At 42.1% G+C, this 16310-nt stretch overlaps 1 protein-coding gene across 4 annotated transcripts in view; it reads right to left on the bottom strand.

Annotated features, from left to right (window-relative positions):
- Nucleotides 1-16310, bottom strand: part of ITPRID2 (ITPR interacting domain containing 2) — a 72303-nt gene that overhangs the window by 28747 nt on the left and 27246 nt on the right. For all 4 annotated transcript variants that reach the window (XR_010793955.1, XM_066615833.1, XM_066616705.1 and 1 more), the window contains exons 9-10: nucleotides 14604-15295; nucleotides 3478-3550 (exon numbers count right to left, since the gene is read on the bottom strand). Coding sequence is in view for 3 of the 4 variants with exons in the window: in XM_066615833.1 (XP_066471930.1) it covers nucleotides 3478-3550; nucleotides 14604-15295 (765 nt within the window). In the remaining variant the exon portion in view is untranslated. The remainder of the gene's footprint in view (nucleotides 1-3477; nucleotides 3551-14603; nucleotides 15296-16310) is intronic.

The raw sequence follows: 16310 nt of genomic DNA, 5'->3' as shown, positions 1-16310 counted from the left end.
TCTGATAAGTTTTGAGGAATCTATTTCCATCTTCTCTCCACTGATCAACAAACAGGGTCTGATGAAATTGTATGCAAAGTTTCATTACGTACGCTCATGAATTCCAGTCCTCTAATCCAAACTGTGGGTCGGGACCCACTAGGTGGGTCATGATATAATTTCAGGTGGGTTGTGTAGTACCTAGCTCAGTCACCATTGAAAATATAGAACTGAAAATATAGGGTAAAGAGCTGCTAGGCAGGGTCGGCTCCTGATAGGAGAGAAGCATAGTGCTTTGCCCTGAATAAATGGGATAATAGGATGCTGGAAAGAACGGAGAGCTGTGTGGGTGGAGAAGGAACCATCATCTACATTGACTTCCAAGCTGGAATGTTTGAATTCCAAGCTAAACAAAATAACAGCATGAATGCACTGTGTAATGCAGCGATTTTCAACCTTTTTGTGTCATGGCACACTGACAAGGTACTAAAATTGTTTAGTACTAAAAAGATCTCAGTTATGGAGTTCAGGAAAGACTACTCAGCCTGAGCCTTTAGAGAGCTGCTTCCAGTCAGGTTAGACAGCCCTAGAAGTTTGATGGAACAATAGTTTAAATTAAAACAATATATTTGACTCCTGAACTTTCAGGATACTTGGCTGTTCATCTGCCATCCTTTGGAGACTTATTTTTATACGTGTGTTGGGGATTTTATATAGTGAGAGCAGATGGTTAGACTTCATGGCCTGCACAGAATCCACCTCATGCTGTCTTTGCCCAAGTACAGGTCATCATTAAATTAATGATTTAAAAAGAATTGCCTTCATGAAACAAGTTTCCTTCAACTAGATAGCCATTATCCATCACACTGGGACATTTCAGCATATTTCACTGGGACCCTGCATATTTGTCTCATATAGCAAGTGAAATTTTTTCATTCCATTTCTGGCCCTTCACAAAAAAAAAAAAAACTGTGTATGAAAAACAGTCCCCATTAGTGTTATGCAATACCAAACACTGGTGCCAAACACACCAGATAAACTTGTTTGGCGACAGTAAAAACATATCACCTAAAAAGTACACCGTTTCATCTGTACAGAATTTTCTACTCTCAACAACCTATTTCAAATACCAAGGTGATGATAAACCATAACTTTAATAATCAAAGAAAAATTACATACATCCTACAGGACTACAAGAGAGTAATTCACAAACAAAAAAGCACAATGAACAATTAGAAGCCTGAATTCACACATGGTCCCAGTAGCTGTAACATCCAGCCTGTTTAGTTAAACAAGAAAAAAAACTACGCCTGTGTTTATGGTTTCTGGCTCTTGCAAACAAGAGGGCAAGCCGATCAGTATGAATTTTAGGATATTGTACAGTTTACTGCAAGACTATTTCAGACATCTCTCACACTACAATAAAAGTGTCAGAGAGTAACTATGGGCTCCACTGCAAAGGCTCAGTGCCATTGTAAATACCTCTCAAATTCATAACAGTCTGTGCAGATGAGCATAAAACTCTGGGATGGGCAGCAACATGGCCTTGCAGACAGATGAGAAGTGCACCTGAAGTGAGCTTTGCCATTAATTAGCTTTGGAAACAGGCCGTGAAAAATTGGATCATATACCATAACATTAGGGCTTTCATTGTGGGGTTGAATCTCAAGGCTAACTCATACTGTGAAAAAAAAAACCCAAGCCACAGAAGCTTATTAATGACTAAACTGTAATATAGAGCTTGCAACTGATCAGTGTGCACAAACTCACAGTACACCAATGTTTTCCAAAGTTTTGATCCATGTGACCAATCTTTTTTTATGGGTTAAAATGGGAGTTACACTTCACTCAAACACTTGTGTATATATAAACTTTACAGATGAGTTTTCTTGATTGGTTTCCAGAACAATAAGCAGTCATTCTGTCTACTACTGTGTGGTAGCCCAGTTAACGTCTCTTTAGAACTGCATGAATGTCACTGCAGAATGTCACTTGAGAAACTCAGGACTTACTGATGATCCAAAATCTAAGAAACTCTGAGCCAGCCAATCTCTATACACTACTTTCCAGCCCAGTTTAGATGCAACATTGAGCTATAGCCCAGGGTTACATGGACACGACACAGGTTGTTCCCCCACCCCCAGCTATATAGAGGAAAAGAGGAAAAGCTTTAGCTGTCATTATAAAAACTAACTATAGCTGAGTTAGAACTCACTTTGTTAACTTACTTTAGTTAGAACAAACCAGGATATCAAACTATGAGTTGATCCAATTTTGATATTTTGGCTGCCCAAAACTAGCCAAACCACCCCAATTCTGTATGTAACAGAGAATTGTGCTTTGTTGTTACAGGGAAAGCAAAAATTTTCACTCTCCTTTTGTACGGAAAAGAGGGAGAGAAAGGGAAGAATCTACAAGCCTGCAATTCCTTCAGGCTTGTTTATGAAACACTAAGCAATGGTTCAGTCTTACATCTGAACTGGCTCTCTAAGCAGAGTACACAGTGTGACCCAGACTATTGGTGAACTATGGCCGACAGACATAAGGAAACGCAGAGCACCCCAGACCTACTACATATTATTTCAAGAGTGTAATGAAACCCCAAATCCAGAATCCTCCAGGAAATTGCTCACCAGTCATCCTTACCCTCTGTCAATGCTTCTTGGGTATACCCACCCCACACATGACTCGAAAACTTCTGAACAAGAAGTTGCACAAGATGAAGCAGGAAAATTTAGATTTAGAATTTTCAGATGGACAACCTGATGGCCCAGATTCTGTCTTCCTAAAGCACAATGCTGTATTCAGTATTTCTTTGTGCACCCCTCGCCTCAATTGCTATATGGGTCTCAGGCCACACACCACTAACCAGGCCAGATAGACCTAATCTTAGTAAGCCACAGTTCTGAAGTGCACTGTCTGACCTAGGGCCGCATGGTGGGCAGGCTTGCCTTTGAAACTAGATTCTTCCACTGCCTGTGGACTTGCAAGAGAACAAAGAGAAACACCTCTGTGGGTGGGTGGCGTGTCGTGTGGGTGGCGCGCAATTTTAAAAAAGACAACAGTTTATATATGATGTGTCTCATCCCATTATAAAATGTTCCCTGTTGGAGACCAAGACTATCTGTGTGGCAAAATACATGCGACTTCTGAAGAACCATAAAACAGTACATGTACCACACAGCCTCGGCTGACAGAATATATAATTTAAAGGTTAAAAATGGTCTTTTTTTAAAATGACAGGGCCCCATTATAAAAACCAAAGTCAAGGGTTTCAATTTCACTGACCCGTAGTCAGAAGTCAAGCCATTAATTGAGGTTACAAGCATGATTCATCCCCTTATTTAAAATGGTGCCACTTCAGATGAAAAGACTAGAAGCAGGATAGGATCTTGGGGTGGGGGGGGTGTTACTTTGAACACTCCAAGTACTTTAATTAGAAGATCAACGGGCACTCCTAGAAACAAAGGAACTGTGAGGAGACAAACACAAACTCACCTTTTTTGGTTTTGCTAAAGGCCAGCTGGTTCATATTAGAGGCATGTGGAATCTCTCCCTCTGTGCTTTGAATCTGCAACAGAAGAAAACCAAAGACTTTGAAAAGTTATGTCTAACAGACTGTGTGCCCACTGGTCCATTTATGTGAAACTATATACCCGGCACAACTCGTTATTTAACTGATTAACCATTCAAGCGCAATCAAATTTGGCATGCTGCAGCAATCACTCATTGCTATTCACTGCGGGCATATCCCTTTTATTTCAGACTTCCTGCACTGGAAGCAAGTATCTGGAAGCAACTACTGAGGACAGACCTCACAAGATCCTGTAATGCAACAAGAACATGTCATGTCAGTAATCCAGGGGCAGTATGGCAACTATAAAGCTTTTAAAGAGATGCATTTAAACAGAATCATAAGATCTTTATTAGGATCCGCTTAAAACCACAAAGCAGTGAGACTTAGTTTGCATGTTTCACAATACTCTGATTTGAGATGGACATTAAACAAACACTGTGGTTGGAAGAGAAAAAAAAACTGCTGGTCACAGAAATCCCAACTGCAGTGTGTTTCAGAGATTAAGACTGAAAATAATGCAGACAAAGCTTCCACCACACACACCTCAAACTTTGCTTTTAAATCGAACACTGAATCAAAGAGCACTCAAAAGCTAGCCATCACAGCTCCACAATTTTTAGTTGGTCATAATGAATGCCTTTTCCAATTATTTTTCTTTGAACTTCACAGAATCATACGACTGAAAGGAACCTACAAGATCATCTAGTCCAACTCCCTGCCTATGACAGAAAACCATCCTACAGCATCTCCAGCAAGTGCTTGTTGAGCTTGACTTGAATTTTTCCTGTTTTATAGACTGAAAATAGAGGTCAAAGGTACATTCATACAGGTGCCTCTCTCAGTAGCTACAAGAAAAGTAGCTCAGGCACAATGGGTTGTATCCACTGAAATTCATGGGACTATAGTTACTGGTAGTCATAACTACCATATCCCCTGGGAGCTGGGGATAAGAATAGGCCCTCAGTTTGGCTGTACTTGTCGTAAGAGGCGACTAAACAGCCACCGGGTAGATGGGACTCCTCAGCCTGGGAAGGCAGCTCATCTGAGAGAAGGAAAACTCTGATCCCAAACCTCCACTGCCTTGTGACTAAATCCAGTTATGGAAAAGGCTTCAGGAGTCAACCTCGAGGCAAAATCCGGAGCCGGAGTCCCTGAGGCAGTTCATGGCTGAACAAAGTCAGGTTCTGGCCACTCCTGCGACGCCGCTGGAACCAACCGTATTGGCCTCTGCCTTACCATTGGAACATTTCAGCGACGTGGAGAGGGGGGATCTGCTGCATGGGTAACAGCCTATCCTCCATACCTACTTTACCCAAGCTTTGCGCACTGGAGAGGACACTCTGTTCCAGAACCACCATTCAGAGCGTGACACCATAGTCTTCCGAGACTGAAGGATGCCAACAATAAGTCATAACTAGCTTGTCTCACTTATTTCAATGGGGCTTAGCCATGACTTCCTTTATATACGACAGCCCAATGCGTTCAGATGGCCAGTTACACAGGGTTCATAGTTCACTTCTCCCTCCAAACAGTCTATTTACTTTTAAAGACTAAGCAGCAATGCATGCTAGCCTGTTTTCAGGATGGAGTTACAATATAGCTCCTTTGTTTGAATAGCAGTAAAAAAAAAAATCCTACTCTAAATTAATTGTTCAATAAGCAGTTCTTGTGCACATTTTATTTTACTTTTTTCAAATAATGACGAGAAGCTAGACAGGAAGGCTTTTGTTTGAAAAATAAACTACTGTACATGTTCTTGTTGTGCACAACAAAAGAGCTATTTGACAGATGCCAATGTAGACTATTAAAAGTGAAATCACCCCATATGCTGGAATGAGGTTAAACTCAACATTGACTAGGAGAAAAAGCACATCCTTAGGCTACAATCCAGTTAAAGATGAACGTGAATATCACCATAAACGTTCAACGGGCTTGCAGCATTAAAATAAAATTAATTTTGCCCAGAGGCATTAGAGCCAAATTCTGAGGTTTTTTTGCGCTGGTGATTCGAATGTACCATCAGCACAGGGGGTCACAAACGTGCCATAAGGCATATCTGTGGCACCCAGAGAGGAGGCGCAACTGGTGCTGGGGTCAGTGACAGTCAGTGCTGCACCGCTCAGAGGGCTAGTCAGTGCTCCATTAATGCCAGTCAGCAGTAACTAGTACTAGAGGGCAGGGTAGGGAGCAACCAGGGCAGGAGGGGAGTAGGACTGGCTCTGTATCTGCCTTTTATAGAATCAAAGAGTTCCTTCACCTAGCTCAGTTTTGTTTAGATGAACCGGAACCAGAAAACCAGGGTTTCAGTTGGAGGTCATTCTTATTCCTTCCCAAGATGGCCTCAGTAGCATAGCTAGGGGAGTGCAAAATGGTACCGCAACACGCTATGTTAGCAGCTTCCCACTCACCCACATTCTGGGCAGCGAAGGCAACACACAGGAGACACTGTTTGGTTCAGCGAGCACCTGTGCATAGCTGTTGCTGCTAAGAATGGCTCAGAGGGAGGGGCCCCTTACATGGCACATTGTGGCACCTGCACCGTTTTGCACCCCCCCCCAGCTACACTACTGGATGGATCATCTGCATGCAGAGCGCATGTTCCACCACTGATAGAACACATCCCCTCCCCTTGATGATCCAGCCCTTGTTCAATTCAGAATGAACGGCATACTTAGAATGCAACGTAACTAGTATCTGGAACACCAGTCTGAAGAACGGTTAGCGCGCAGTGCAAACCGAAGCAACTTAAGCAGGGGTTGGCACTGTCTTCCTTACACTCCAGTAAATCCTTCTCCATATTTACATTTTTTTTTTTTTAAGGATTGAGTAAAAGAGGGTTGAGTAGCTGGTGGCAGCATAACTGTGGGGGTTGGTTCATATAAGCTTCCAGGCAAAAATCCTTGCTGTTTCCATGTTTGTACATGATCAGAGGTATGATGTAAAGACCAGCAATCACAGGATGTGGCCGGCAGCAGCTGTCTTTGACATATTCAGCTTGTACCACAAGCCTAGACAGGGAGCCCAGGAACAAGGTATCTTTCTAAGGCTTTTGTATCATTATTAAGAAACTCATTGTGAATGTCTGCTAGAATCTTGTAATCCCCACTGCGCAAAATGACTCTCATCTGAACTATCTTGATGGCAAAGGCTAAGAAAACTGACCAAATGCCTACATCTATACACTTATATTGCAAAATATAGGTAAGCCTCCAAATACCAGTTGCAGGGAAACAATATCAGGAAAGACGCATGGCTCTCCCTGGCTTGCGGGCTTCCCAAAGGCAGCTGCTGTGGGTCACTGTGGGAAACAGGATGCTGAGTTGGGGGGGGGTCTTTGGCCTGATCCAGCAAGATTTTTCTTATGTTACGATTATGTTAAAATCCTGTTTCTCACAGTGCCAGCCAGATGTTTCTAAGACACCCTCCAGCACAACTCAATGTTCTCTTCTGCTGTTGCTCCCCAGTAACAGGAACACAGAGATTCCATTGAGCCACAAGATTAATAACCCTCAATAGACATTGTCCTCCCTGAGCCTTATCCAATATCCTTTTGAAGTCATCAAAGCCAGTGGCCCGCCTCACATCTTGTGGCACTGAAGGTTAAAACAGGTACATAGCTTCCTGGACAACTACAAGTATTTGAGTGACATGAACAGGAAATTAGGAAGCACCCCCCCCCCCACACACACACACACACTTCAATCCCCTTCCTACTGCTTTTCTGGTCAAAGCTGTCATCTTTCCCACACAACCACCATATTTCTTTTTTGAATTGGTACTGCATAATGTCATCTTTTCTACTTGCCCAGCATCCTATTATTATTATTATTATTATTATTATTAACAACAGTATTCATACACTGCTTTTCAACAAAAAGTTGAAAGCCTTTCCTAAGCTTTTCCCATTCTCCTTTTTTTAAATCTATAAAGGGGCAAGGCCAGTAGGCGTAATCTCATCACCTCCAAGTGCATTTAAATGCACTTGGTGTAGTATGATTGAATATGGTGTCCTAGCATTTTAAACAAAAATACACACATGCATGGAAATGGGGCCAATACTGAAAAAAATCTCTATTTAAAACCATCTCTATTTAAAACAAACTGCTCTCTTTCCTTCTAGCTTCACAATATGCAATACTAAGAACTGCAGCTATTTAAACTGATCACATAATCAGCAATCAAACTGTGGGCAACTTCTTTTTTTAAGCACTTGGCTTTTCACATTTCACCACTAAGCAACTTCCAGACAAACGTCTCCTCAATGCCAAGATGTTTTTTGTTGATAAAATGGTACGTCTTTTCTTTTCTCATGCAACAAATTCGGACAACACTAGTTTATTAAAATAGAAACATACAATATCAAAAAGGACTTCCTCTTAGGAAACCAGTATATTTTTGAAACAGCAAACGAAAAGTATTGTGCCCCTGTTATCACGACTTTTTAAAAGAGAATGGATTAAATGCTATTGAAACAAAAATTGTTTGAGCTTTGTCCAAGGAACAAAATGAGGACATTTTTCAGTTCAGTTTCCTATGGGGGGGGGTAAGATATCCCCCTGCAGCTCTGTCACATCCTGAACTAGGGCACTGGTCAAGAGAAGGATTGACAGAGAGGATATGGCTTAATATGCCAGGATTAGTTTGAAGTAGAAAAGAAGGTAAGAGTTACAAGATTCTTTTATTCTTCAGCCATAACTGAAACCACTTATTCAAGATGAATCAGTGAATGTAAGCTGGACTGAGAAGCAGAAACTCACTGTGTGGGTCACTGCTTTCTGCACAGCTTGACCTAGCCTCTGGGATGTTAACACCAGTGAAATGAAAACTGTCTCTTTCCGCACTCAAGAGAGGCAACTGAGGATTGCTTTGCCTCTAAGGAAACATGTCCAGGTATTTTTGTTTCTTTAAGCTATTTTTTGTTTTAATTGAACATTCCATTACAACTTTTGTCTCCAAAACAACTTATATCCAAAGTGAAAGCCATATAAAAACAAAATACAAATTAAACAGACTGATTTAATAGAATGCCTTCTGCATCTCAAGAGGCAGTCCCTGAGGGCCAGAGACAGAAGGTGCTAAAGCAAAGGAAAGTTCTGGAGTAGGCTGCAAACTTTTTTTTTTTTAAAGACTGAGTCCACTCATTCAATAAATGTGCAGGACACGAGCAGAACTGCAGGTATTACCTCCTCCCTGTGACCTCCATGCATTTGGAGGTCTGCATATATAAAGCTAATTCTTTCCTACCACTGAATGAGTAAAGCACAGAGGCAAAGCCAATGAATATAGTCCAGCTCCCCCTTCTGGCACTGACTGAATACACAGACGGACATAAGAAGAGGGGTTAACACCCAGGACAGCATTTCTCAATGTTTGTTCCTTACCATACCACTTTGCATGGTCACCTCTTGGAGGTGCCACTGGAAGTAACTGGCGATGATGTCATCACCAGTTCCTTCCATATTGGAAGGCCAGACATGATGCAACACACACCAGTAAGAAGCTCAGGGCGAATAGGAAGGCCTTTTCAAGCATGTTGAAAAGCACACGCTGGAACTTTGCCCACCGAGCTGAGCCTCCTACCACTGCTTGTCAAGTTGCACTACTGGTTTCACTGCCAAGCAGCAGCAGCAGAGGGGGTTCCAGGGTCCCCCAGGGGGTCTGGGGGTCCCAGGCATACTATTGCACACCACCTCAAGTATAACCGGTGGTACAAGTACCACTGGTTGAGAAACACTGGCCTAGGATCACATGCTAAAACTTTTATATCAATAGTTTTCACTGCCTTCATTTTTTCAACAGCTTAAACATAGGGAAAGGACATGCATGCTATTGAATAGCCGTATTTTAAAATATTTAGAAGTATGCAAAAAAAAAATTTCTAAGTACATCTTTTGAATTTGTTGGAATGTCATGCATGTTTACTTGAAATTAACTCCAAATGTCTCCAATAGGGGTTACTTCCTGGAAAGTGTGCATACAATTGCATGGTGAGTTGTACCCGTATTGATTTCTTTTCCCCTAATAAAAGCATTGCAGTTCAAGTACGTTGGACTACTGGACTTTGAGACTATTTATATATCATGTCAAATCAACATGGCATACGCTTAGCTTTGGTTACCAGATATAAATTCAATCCCAATCGATTTTGGTCCAGGGCAATTTTTAAGACAATGTCCTATTGTGAATTCTCCAGCAAACTCACATCATTGCCTTCATCTTCAAAACTAATTCCTGCAAACACAATAATGTTTAGCAGCCACGTTACAAGAATCTAACTGAAGCCGCTTGAAAAAGCCACACTTCCAGAATTTGCTGCTATTTGGCAATATTTTTGCTCATAAATGCATTGCAAAGTCTCCGCGAGGTCACCTCATTATCTAGCTCAAGAGTCATGATCTAAGCGCCAATCGCAACCCATATCTTTTGGTACAGTTTTTACACATGCACAAAGTTCACGAGGCAAGTTAAATATTAGATGACACAATTTTCTCCAGAAGTCAAACACATATAAAAAGCTTCTCTTACAAACAAGCTTACTAGGTCTGGTATTCCAGAGTTGCCTTGATTCACTTTGCTCCTGGCGGCTATGCTTTGCTGTTTACTGGAGGGGGCAGGGGGTAATCGCTTTCCGTCACTTGACAGGCCCTTCCCCGGACCCACAGCATCAGAACTGTGCCTATGTTTTTACCCAGCTAACTTGCAACCTCTGCCTACTTCACTGCTCCCCGTCTCCTTAGCCAATGTTAACCCTGGATGCAGGCTCAAAAGAATCCAACTGGCCGGGAGGCCAAGGCTCTTGAGAAAACTTTGCTCTGACTCACAGTCCAAACTGGCTATCTTGACAGCAACAGACTTCCTAATGGAGTGCAAACCTCAAAGGCTCCAGGATAGCAAGAGAAAAAAAATGCATTGACATATTTACCACACTATGCCTATGAAAACATTCCATAGCAAAGATTGGGAAGAGGCAGACAAGAGGGCTCCTAATCACACTCAACACTCTGTCACTGTTTTCATACAAAACACACACACAAACAAAAATAGGGCAAGCCCTATTTCTGTTGTGAAAAGCTGGTTCTCTCCTTCTAATGGATTAAAAATCATAAAACTAAACAAATACAGATGTAATTTGGTAAGCGTTCAACATCATTTCCACCACATCTGTTGTATTTTGCTCTGTGACCCGGTTTACATGCGAAGGGGGAAAAATTGAGTTATTCATACCAGTCAGTAGCCTGACACAGTGCTTTTTAACACACACACACACACACACACACACACAGTGGTATCAGTATCACTAGTGGAATGTCATGGTATGGTCCTACTGCCATGGTGACCATACAGCTGCACTCCATCCGGCCAGAACCCACTGGAGAGAAGAAGGCTGAGATGGCAATACACCAGAATTGTAAGCTAAGGTGGTGAAACTGCCTGTGCCACTGTCTTCAAAAGAGACATGATTGGTGGAAAGAGATGCCTCAGCTATGAGGTGAACTGCCCACTCCTACGCACAACAGCTGTGCCACCATGTGGTGGTACTCGCAAAAACAGCACCTGCAAAGATGGCTCTTGCAAAACCTTGGCCTGTTACTTGTGGCGTGTGCTGAGCAGGGATTGATCTAGTCATCCTACAAGGTCCCTCCCAACACAAACATTCTATGACCATTTCCAAGGCAAGATTAACAACTTACATTACCAAGGTGGGGGGGGGGAGAAAATATTTTCCCTACTCTTCTAACTCAGACCACATAAGATTATTCACCAGAAGCATTTCCGCCTCTGGAAAGGCCCCTGCTTTTCTTTCTTTCTTTCTTTCTTTCTTTCTTTCTTTCTTTCTTTCTTTCTTTCTTTCTAAGAGATTTATATCCCTGCTTCTATTTATTTATTTAAGAAATTTATATCCTGCCTTTCTATTCAATTAAGAACACTCAAGGCAGCTCACAATTAAGAACAAATTAGAAACATAAGATATACATACATAAAAGACATTAAGAACAATTAATTCAACACATTAGAGAATACTACACATTAACTCAGCGATTAACACTGCGACAGGTATTCTGATGCATACAGAAACAGCAAGCCCAACGGAAACTCTTAAATACAGTGCTTTCCTTGCAGTGCAACTTTTTAAGCATTGAGAGCAAGGACATGCAATCTTGCTGATTCTTGCCCCAACTGCTGCTTCTATCAACAGAAAATGTGTCTTTAGTCTGTAGTCCTGAGAACTGCAACCCCTTGTGAGAATCCACCTACTGCATTTAAAAGGAACAGAATAAACCAGACTAAAATTCTGTATGTGGGTGTAATACTGCAGCTAATCTCAATCTCGTCAACTGTTCAAGTGGATGTCTAGTGCACTCTATCCTATTTCTAACTTGCACAGTAAGTTGCAAAATAAAAACCAACACATAATAAAAAAAAATATTTGGATTTGGATTAATGTGTGTTTTGTTTAAAGCTACATTCTCAATTTAAAACTTAAGTCTGGACACCAAAAATTAGTTTAAGAAAAAAAGCAAGGAAGATCTAGTTTCTCAGGAAGAGGATCTGGCTTGGACTGGGAAAAGAGTTCTACTGTTGCAATGGTGGACACTGAGAATGCGCCCATCCATGCCACATCTGTCCTGATTTTCTATACATATGCCAAATTAACATTGGTACAGGGGCAACACTGGTCTCCTAGAGGGGACCAAAAAAGTGCTTTTTAAACTAGCACCTTGATAACCAGCACCAGTGCTTTTTATCAGCAGCTTAACTGATAAAGGAACTACTGCAGATACTCGAGTGTAAGTTGATATCACAGGTAAGTCGAGGGCAAGTTTTGAGCCAAAAAACCATGGCATTTTCTATGACCCTTGGATAAATCGGTGGAGGGTAAACTTAGGGGGGTGTCTGACTATAGTCTGATTATACCCGAGGCCAGATCCTGAAAAACAACCTACCAGTAATTGTTACCTAAGAACTGTACAGTTTATTAAAAATATAGTACAAGATCATACAATAACATTTTTATTCACTGACATTTTAAATTCTAGTCTTCACAAACTTTTTGTAAATATTATCAGAGTAAGTGCACTGTAAACAACATTCCAGTACAACCATTAATCAAATCCTTCTTAGTGCCTGGTGTGTTAAACCCAGAGGCTCTACATATAACACATAACTGGGAGTGTGCAATTCAATTCACAACAGAGAGACAAGAAACAAAAAATGACTGTGAGCAAGTGCAACTACACATAGTTGCAACCCAATTTACTCAGAAGCAGACTTACTGCTTTCCACTGCTTTCTTAAGCAATGGTGCACTGAATTGTAGCCTTGGACTGTTTCAAATGGAAATGAGGAATGTGTCCTGGTGCTTAAAAAAACCAGAGCTTTGCAAACATTTGCAAAATGGACCAAGGGTACGAAAAGGTTGGCTGTGATCCTGCCAAAGAGAACGAAGCTTGCTTGATTTAATTGAAAGTATTGAGCCCTGTCGCAGTTTTATCTTAGGAGGAGTGAAAAGGTTAAGCATTCTGCCCAACATTGCATATATGCAACAGGGATCAAATGTGTACACCTGTAGGCTAGGCAGAAACAGGTTAACTTTGGCTGCAGCTTGCCCTGAGCCTGGTTGCCTGGAGACTAACTGCCCTTCAATTACTCTGCATTGTCATCTTGTTCCTCTCTGGGCTTCTCCTGGCTGCCACAATGTGCCTGAACAGCCCTAACCCCTAAGTGACCTCACAGATAAGACCAGGAGATGATCTATGCCTGATTTAACGGCAGAAATTTCTCACTTTATAGGCGAGTATCTATGGTGCCACCTTGCACTGAATTAAATCCATTGGTTAAAGTGAATCAGTTGATTACAACTAGCACTTTGACAAACACTTAGAAGAAATTTAGGAACTCCCACTGTGCACTGAATTAAATCCACTGGTCCATCCAAACCCAGAATTGTCTATTCTGACTTGCAACTGCTTTTCAAGGCATATGTTTTTTCCTAGCCCTGCTACCCCAAATCCAAGGAATAAACCTTAAACATTCTACATGCAAAGCACACACATTCTACCACTGAACATCTCCTCTATAACAGAGCCCCAATTCACCAAGCCATGCTGGTGTGTGGCATGCTGGATCCATCAAGTAATGAACTTCTGTGCTCACCCAGTCAGGTGAGAAGTTTCTGGTCTGGATTTAGAAACACTGGAAGCCACCTTTACTGAGTCAGACTGTTGGTCCATTAATCTCAGTATTGTTGACTCTGACTGGTGTGGCTCACCAGGATTTCAGACAAGAATTTCTCCCTGCCCGACAATGAGATTGTGGGGATTGGACCTGGGACCTGCTGCACGCAAAGCAGGTGCTCTGCCACTCCCAGATTTGTTATCAGGCACAATGAAAAGAGCTGCTGTTCCCCAGAGCAACACCCAAAGTACAATATATCATCAAGAGAGGACCATGACAGTTTCTACTATTCAGAAGGTAGGCAATGCAGAGAGCCATGCAAATGATGATGACTGTGGGAGGATATCTGGTTCAATGAAAGGAGAATTACGCCCATGTCACTAAGAAAAATGCGGAACGTAGCAATGACCACTCACAATTAAGTTACTACAGGGAAACCACTGCCTTTTGCACAAGCTACCTTTAGCATTTGAGGAGCTGAAACTGGCCACATGAAAACAGCCTGAGAGCCAAATGTTTCTGATGGAATCATGAGGATGGACTTTCTACAGCAAGATACCACATGTTCAATCAACAAGAATTATCACATGGATGATTATGCCTTTGGTTGCATTCACTGTAAAAGATGGCCAGTTACTGCCCAATACAACAAGGTCGTCATGACTACTGAAGTCCCACTGAAGCAGTAACGAGACTTATGGCCCAATACTAATTAAAGGAAGCACTAATGGAATGCGTGCTCCCTCAGCGCTGGCTGCCACAAAAGCACCATAAAGCTTTTGAAGTCTATTCTCATAACTCACAGTTTCCAAAGTCAGCGTACAATATCAAGGTGAATCTGCGCAGCGCAAAATACAGTTCTTCCCACTCACCTCTTCCATCTCAAAGGAGTCCTTCTGTTGCAGCATGAGATTCAGAATGGATGGGTTGGCTATTGGAGCACAGGGCTCTTTCTCTGGTGTTGAACTGGGAGGAATTTGCAGCTCAGTGTCACCTGCGAGGCCAGAACTAACCGATTCTAGCCGGCCAACCTTGAAACCGGAAGAGTTGACGATAGCAGCATCCTCGTGCAGTCTGTCTGAATGATCAAGAGAGTCTTTGGTTGGCTCCTTTTGAAGAGGCAGAGTCTCCCCTTCCAGTCTTTGTTTAACGGTAGTCCCAGCAGCAAGTTCTGAAGTTTTTAGAGTATCCACAATAGTGGGCTGATTATTAGGTACCTCCTCTTTTACTGTAGCCAGCACAGATGCTTTAAAATGCTTGGGAGTTTTGAGTTCATTTTTAACTTCACCTTCTTCAATCCCATTATCTGTTTTCCCCCTTTCAGCTGTACAGTCCCCACCTTCGCCTGCCTGCTGGTTCCCACAAAGGTTGAGTTTAGACAAGGTCTTCATTAATCGGCTCGCAGTGTTGCTTCGTGTTAAAGGTGGAGGGCTAGGCACCTCCTTGCTGGAAGCGGTTGAATTCATGCTCCCAATTTTCTGCAGTGGAGAGCCAGAAACTTGGGAATACAAGGAAGAGAATGCATTGGCCACAGTAGTGAGCACTTCAATTTGACGAAAGCGACCTGGCAGGAGAACAGAACAGAAATGACAAAGAGAACAATGGGCGGCATTGTGGAACTCAATAACGAAGCTGCAAATGACTTGGAACTCACAAAGGTAAAAAAAAGCCACGCAACATTGTATTGAAGTCAAGGCCATGCCATACCTAACCTTCAAAAACCTAATTAAATAGCAGCCGCAACTTCAATTTCTGGAATCCTGTTAAAAAAATTATTTTGAAGAACCATTGTTCATGTTCTCGAGTTAATGAATCAGTCAGAATGCCATCTCTTTGTGCCTTCTTAGACTACAATCCATATTATACATAAAAACCCAAAACATGAAACGTTGTGGCCAACTCTTGAAAACGCTTCTATAGTTTGATTCATTCAAAAGGAAATGCGTACATATATAGTCCTGTGCATGTGAAATGCCATGAGTGTGGCAGAAACATTTTGGAGAGCAGAAGAAAGAGATGGTGGGCCCTCCTGGCCATGTTTTTCCCATATCAGTTCTCGCAGCATCTTCTTCCCTCCCCCCATCCCTCTTGAACCAGCTCCATCTCCTTTTTCTCTGGAACTTCCCTCCTATTTTAACTCCATCTATCATTACCACCTCACTCTGCTACCAGTGTGGAAAGTCTCCGAAGGTTGCACTAAGTAGTGATTCTCAAACACTGCACATTAATGTGCCGTGAATGGTCTGCAGGTGAGACGTAGGAGTTTGGGGGAGGATCATATATTAGTCGGGCCATTAGTGAATGTGAGCCCCTGACCAGCAGTGCGGTATGCTTGTCAATTGTAAAAAAAAAAATGGTGTTGTGCCTTGACAATTTTAGTGCCTTCTCAGTGTGCTGTGAAATGGAAAAGGTTGAAAATTGCTGATCTAGAGCACCCAACTTTCTTTATTTAGGGCACTGCTGTCTGGACAGTCATGGCCATCTTGAACAGCTTACTTTGCCTCCTGCTGAAGGAGGTGGTAGAGAGAATGAAAGGAAAGCAGTCTACTTTGTTGCCGAGACCTTCACCCCAGGTAACC

Source organism: Tiliqua scincoides, chromosome 1, assembly GCF_035046505.1.
Source record: "Tiliqua scincoides isolate rTilSci1 chromosome 1, rTilSci1.hap2, whole genome shotgun sequence".
Lineage (NCBI taxonomy): Eukaryota > Metazoa > Chordata > Lepidosauria > Squamata > Scincidae > Tiliqua > Tiliqua scincoides.
The sequence above is the reverse complement of the archived record's forward strand: the minus strand, read 5'-3'. Positions and strand labels throughout refer to the sequence as shown.